At 35.1% G+C, this 6,000-nt stretch overlaps 1 protein-coding gene across 1 annotated transcript; it reads right to left on the bottom strand.

Annotated features, from left to right (window-relative positions):
- Positions 1-4,859: 4,859 nt before the first annotated feature.
- LOC145949969 (uncharacterized) lies at positions 4,860-5,288 on the bottom strand. The gene has a single exon (XM_083060875.1). The coding sequence runs from the start codon at positions 5,286-5,288 to the stop codon at positions 4,860-4,862; it is 429 nt and encodes a 142-aa protein (XP_082917001.1).
- Between the last annotated feature and the right edge of the window lie 712 nt (positions 5,289-6,000).

Raw genomic sequence — 6,000 nt, 5'->3', positions numbered from 1 at the left:
CTGTATAGGTAATAAATACTTGTTTCACTCTTGGTTTTGAGTTTCCGAATATTTCATGGACTGAATTCTTGTATTTCTTGGCATGTTGTGTTTATCTTGAGGTTTGAGAGGTTGTTTTGAAAGTGAATTATATACCCTGTGTGAGGATTGGAGCCTTCATGATTCTTTCTTGGAAATTTTATGCCTCTTGACTGCTTGCACATGTGCCTTGGCTTGACTCTTTTTGATGATTCTTGATTGATATGCATGTATGGAAGTGATAAAGGCAATTTTGTTCTTGATCCTCTAGCCAAATAAGCTTACCTTGATTTAACCCCTTGATAGCCCCTTTGAGCCTATGTTTATCCCTTTTCTTTGTTTTGAAGCTCATCATTAGCCTTAAGTGAAAAACCATGATTACCTTAACCTTAGGGAATTTTGGAGCTTTGGAATTGTTTTGGGAACAAGTGTGGGGGCGTGTGTGCTCATTGGATTCATGTGAATTGGCTAGTTGATTTTATTGGCTCCTTGTACTTTTTATTGTGTAAATATGTTTAATATCTTGTCTCTTGCAAAAAAAAAAAAAAAATAGAAAAATAGAAAAAAAAAAAAGCATTATAAAATTCGAAAAAAAAAAATGAAAAAAAAAAGAGACAAGATAAGAAAAGAAAAAAAAAATAATAGTAAATAAAAGTGTTTGGTGGAGTCAAGAAGAGGATTAGAATTAGGGGTTTTGGGTGTGTTTTTATTGTATTTTCACTTGTTCCCCATTGCTCCTCTATTCTCTTTAGCTTTCAGCTTCTCATCCATATTTTATCCTCCCTTATCCTTGGCCCCATTACAACCCTGAAAAGTCCTTTTGATCTGAATATGTATATGTTTTCGAGTGTTTGATTGTAGAGGCTTGCCAAGTCTTGTGTGTTGCTTGCTTTCTTGAGTGCATTGAGCGGAATTTCATTTACCTTATACACTCTACACTTGAGAGATACACTTGAGTGATCCTGTGAGGTTTGGTTGCTTTTGATTCACCTCTTGAACTGATTGATGTGCTTATCATGTTTTGAGGTATTTCAATGATGTTCATGGATATTTGGTTGCTTTGACTGAAAGTGTACAAGTTATTTGTTCCTTACATTTTCCTTGGATTCGTGCTGGTTAACAAAATCTTCTCTTCCTTATGTTTCTCTTGTTGGGTTGTTTCGTGATTTGATTTTGCCCGGGAGTGCAAAAAGCTAAGTGTGGGGGTATTTGATAAGTCATAATTTGATATGTATCTTATCCTTCAATTTAGCTATTTTACATTCCATTCATGGTTAATTATAGGATTTAGATAGATATGTGTGTTGTTGGGCCAAATTGGATAGTTGGGAATTATTATTCTAAATTTTCGCTGTTTTTGGGCTGATGAACATGTCTCGGTCTTCAGGGCATAACTTGGGCTGTAGTGATCCAAATGGTGCAAACTCGGTGGCCCTGGAAAGCTAAGACAAAGACCTAAATATTTGCAGAAGGCGCCGTCGGCCAATTCGATCATCTAGAAGGTCTAATTCGGTGGAAAACAACTCGGTGCGGAAAAGAATATGGAATCCAACTCATCCCACCAACTCATCCCACCAACTCTCCCATTTCGTTTTGTCTAAGCTTTTTCCATTATTTTATATTTCTTATGTGTTATATGAAGGCTATAAATAGGCCTTCACTCTCCCATTGTAAGACATCCCTGAATACACCTTCAAATAAGTTACTCTTGGGTGTTCTTCTTCCTCCCTTCTCTTTGTTTTCTTTGAGTTTATTTTTTCTGTTGTAGTTGTAGTTTGTTTTATTGTCCTTTCCTTTTGTATGTATTTTAGTTCTGTTCTTTGCCTCCTCCATGGAAGGCTAGATTGTAGTACTCTTTAACTTGATTTAATGCATTTTCATTTTCCTTGCATTTTCATTTCCATTTCTAGTTTAATGGAAGGCTAAAACCTTTGGGTTGGCTTCTTGTTATGGATTGTAATCTCTGTTTGAGGTTGGGTATGTTTGTGTGTCTCTGTTCTACTTTGTTCTTCTTCATTCAACCTCTATATTAGTATGTCCATGCTTAATGGGCTATGCTTAATGACACAGTTGCTTAATCTGTGAAGAGGTTGATGTTGTATACGTTTTCTTAATTCGTGTAGGGAAATCTTGAGTTAATCTTCGCTTAGTTGGTTAACTCGGATGGAACAAGGATTAAGTAGTTAATAGAGCAATCTTATTGTGAACCAAGGATAAGAGAGTTACAATCCGAACAAGGAGCCAATCTATTTTACTTATTGTGTTATCTGCATTTTATTGTGTTAGGTTGTTGCTACTTTTACTTTGCTGCTGCACACGAATTTAATTTCAAATTTATGGCTTTAATGTTGATTAGCTTAGGATTTAATTTACTAGCTAATGCTATGAGTAGCTAAGTAGCTTTGGTTGGATTTCTTAATGTGGATAGCAATGTCTCTTTGAGGTTAATGGTGTTTTAATGTTGTTTTTGAGTTGAATTACATTCCATAATCTCTATTTGAGTTCTTAATGAATGGTTCTTAGATTTTCGCTTAGTTAATTGACGAATCATTATTAATTTCACAAGTCATATAATTGGGTTTTCGCTTAGTTAACGAGATTATGTGAATTGTGATGAGATTTACAAATAGAGAATTGAAGTGGGTTGTGTAAGTGCTTAACTGCAACTTACTTTGTTTAATTCTTAATTAATCTTCGCTTAGTTGGTTAATTAGGAGCTCGAATGTGATTTAACTCAGTAACTTGCATGTTTAGATTAATTGAGGATAAGAGGTCGAGCTATCTAGTTAAGGAATCCAACTTTTTAGTTTATTGTTTGTTACCGTTTGGTTACCATTTATTTGTTTCTTTTTCAATCAAAACCCCCCCCCTCTATTTTAATTTCCGTTGCTTGAATCCTATGGCTTAAATGCATTATTCCTTGAGAGAACGACCTAGGAGTCACTTCCTAGTACTACATTTAATTGTTTTTATTTGACCGGATACGACTTCGATCATACCTACCTCCATATATTTGTAATTTCTACTCTTGTAATCACTTTTGACATTAATAAGACTTAGAATTCAGAAATCCTCTCTCATTTTAAGAGTCCAATTTCGTGGAGAATCTCCTTCTCCTAGAAGCTTCACAAAGGAACTTCTCCTTTGTGCTTGGTTCCTCAAGTTTCTCTCCTTCAAGAGAAACCGAACCACCTTGGGAAGCATCTTCAAGCTTTTGAAGCTTGAACTCATCCAAATCATCCATTGACGTGAAGAACCTCAAGAGAAGAAGGGACTTAGCACGGTTCAACTTGAAGAACATCAATCTTCTCCAAGTAGTTCCATCACTATTTAAGTTTCTTCCTTCACTCTTGTAATCACTTTAAACATTTAGAGAATTCTGATAAGATTTGATTTAGCCATATTCTCCCCTCAAAGTATCCTTTTCACGCCTTGCTTAGAACCTTGAGAGCTTCTAGGTCTAGTTTCATTTGTGAGCAATCCATTGCTCCTTTTACTTTGATGCTTCCTTCCTTTCTCAATTTCGCATATCATCTTCTTCATTACTGGACTTTGAAGTCGAAAATTTGGTTCAAGGAAGGATTCCAAGGTCGGAGCAAAGCCAAGGGAAGATCATCAATCTTCTTCACCTAGCTTTGCCATCAAGAAACCACTGCCTATATCCAAAGTCAAACTTGAATCCAACTGTAGCATTATCTAAATTAAAAATCAGTTTGGCAGAACCCATTTGACCTTCAAAAACTTCACAACCAAACATTTTTATGCAAAGGCATTAGCCTAAACCAGTTGTCATGGAAAGACAAACATTGATAAGGTTTTCTCCTAAAGGTTAACTCCATGGATAAAAACGAATTCAATCACGAAAAATGTTTATGATCCATTTTTGAAATCATAAATAAATAGTTTTATAATCATAATATTAATATCAAGTATATATCAATTTCATTAATGACTAATTTTTGCTAAAAAGTTTGACTTATTATTCGTATTGGAGTTTTCTTTCAACTATATTTTTCTCTTCACAAAATTTGAATCTAAAATTTTATTTAAGGAGATTAAATCTAATACTACTCAAACTAACAACTTGTTGATATAATTTATTTGCTTACCTTGCTTGGATTATTTTAAAAGAATGATTATTTTGTCAAATTTTTTGTTGTTGAAAAAACTGAACTTAATATGCTATTTCATATATTAGTACGTATGATTCTTCACTTATAAATGAAAAACTGCCATTTATATACAAATTACGAGAACTACTTTTTTTTTTAAGCTTTTCAAACATTACATCGAATATGGTACAATTCATATATAAATAGTATATCGGTATGTTATCCATAATACTTGTGACGAGCTATAACCTTAAAGTAGACAAATTTGTGTCTCCTATAGACCTAGACTGTCTTACTTTAAAAAATGTGGCTATATGTTGTTACTTCAGCGTGAAAGTCGCTTTCCTACATGCAAATATTCTATTATACATTTATACTTCGTCAAGAAAAAAATACTCTAATAAAAGACCAACAAAGGTGCTAAAACAAAGCGATTAGTTGATTATGATAAGAGAAGAAATAGTTCTAGGAATTTTAAGTAAATTGAAGAACCAGATGAAAGCTAGGGAATCTTGAACAAGAAGAGATTCCGAAGAAATTTTATTGATTAGAGTTTGCAAAGAGAAGAATTCTGTTTACAAAAGAATGAATGTCTAATTTTTATATATGGGTCTTATTCCCTTTTATATCCTCAACTAACATATTACCTAACTGAATATAACTAACTCCATATCAATCCTCCCCTCTTGAAAAAATCCTTGCAAGGATGAAAAGAAGGAAACTTCTTTTTCATATCATAGTAAAACTCCCAGTAGCATCTTCAAGGAGGTGGTGCTTCCACTTAACCAAGACTTTAGTTACAGCTTGGTTTCCTCTTTTAACAGTAGCTCGATCCAAAATTGCTTTATGTTCTTTGTCAGAAATGGCATCAACAGCATTCAGAGGAAGTGCAGGGCTTGAAACAAGATCGCCAATATGTCTTTGAAGCTGCGAGACATGAAAAACAGGGTGTATTCTAGACGAAGTTGGAAGATCCAGCTTGTATGCAACAGCTCCAATACGGTCTAACACCTTGAAAGGACCAAAGAACTTGGGATTCAATTTAGCACAATTTCTATGAGCAACAGAAACTTGTCTATAAAAGTGTAACTTTACATAGACTAAGTCTTCAATTACAAACTGTCTATCAGTCCTATGTTTGTCTGCTGTTTGTTTCATTCTATCTTGAGCTCTTCTTAAATGAAACTTGAGAACTGTTAAGTCTCAATTATACTTCTTTTTAGATAGGACTTATTGAACAATTCCACTCATCCCATGCAATCTTGCAAGATAATTGTTCTCTTTTTTATTCAATTTTTGTATAGATATAGCTAACCCAATCTCATCTAACAATACCTTGATATACCTCATTTTTTGTGCAGGTATTGAGTGAAGAGTTGAAAGTTAAAGACCCATTGGATTGGAAATTAAAGGAGCTAAGGAGCAGGAGAAGAGTACTTGTGCCGGGCGCAAGACTACCCGTGCTAGGCTTGAGCAAAATAGAGAGCCACACTCTCTATAATTCATAATTGCGTTGGGCGCAAGAAGATGCGTCGGGCGTGCTCGAGATAGAGAGCAACTCAAACTCTCTAGAAGACATCGTGCCCAGCTTAAAAGTAATTGCGCCGGGCGTGTCTTGAGACAAAGAGTAGCCAAACTCTCTAGAAGGCCTTGCGCCAGGCGCAAAGCATAATGCGCCGGGCGTGGTAACCCTAACTTGACTCACCCAGCTCGTATTTGAGCAAGACTTCGAGGATTTTTCCCTCATTCACACATTGGGCGACTTCTAGGAGCCGAGGAAGGGATTCCTGATGCTTGAGACCATTCGTGTGTGGGTCTTTCCTTCGGTTCTTCCATCTCTATTTTTGTTTTATCCTCATTATTTTGAGCG

This window comes from Cajanus cajan, chromosome 7 (assembly GCF_000230855.2).
Source record: "Cajanus cajan strain Asha chromosome 7, NIPB_CcT2T_4, whole genome shotgun sequence".
NCBI lineage: Eukaryota > Viridiplantae > Streptophyta > Magnoliopsida > Fabales > Fabaceae > Cajanus > Cajanus cajan.
The sequence above is the reverse complement of the archived record's forward strand: the minus strand, read 5'-3'. Positions and strand labels throughout refer to the sequence as shown.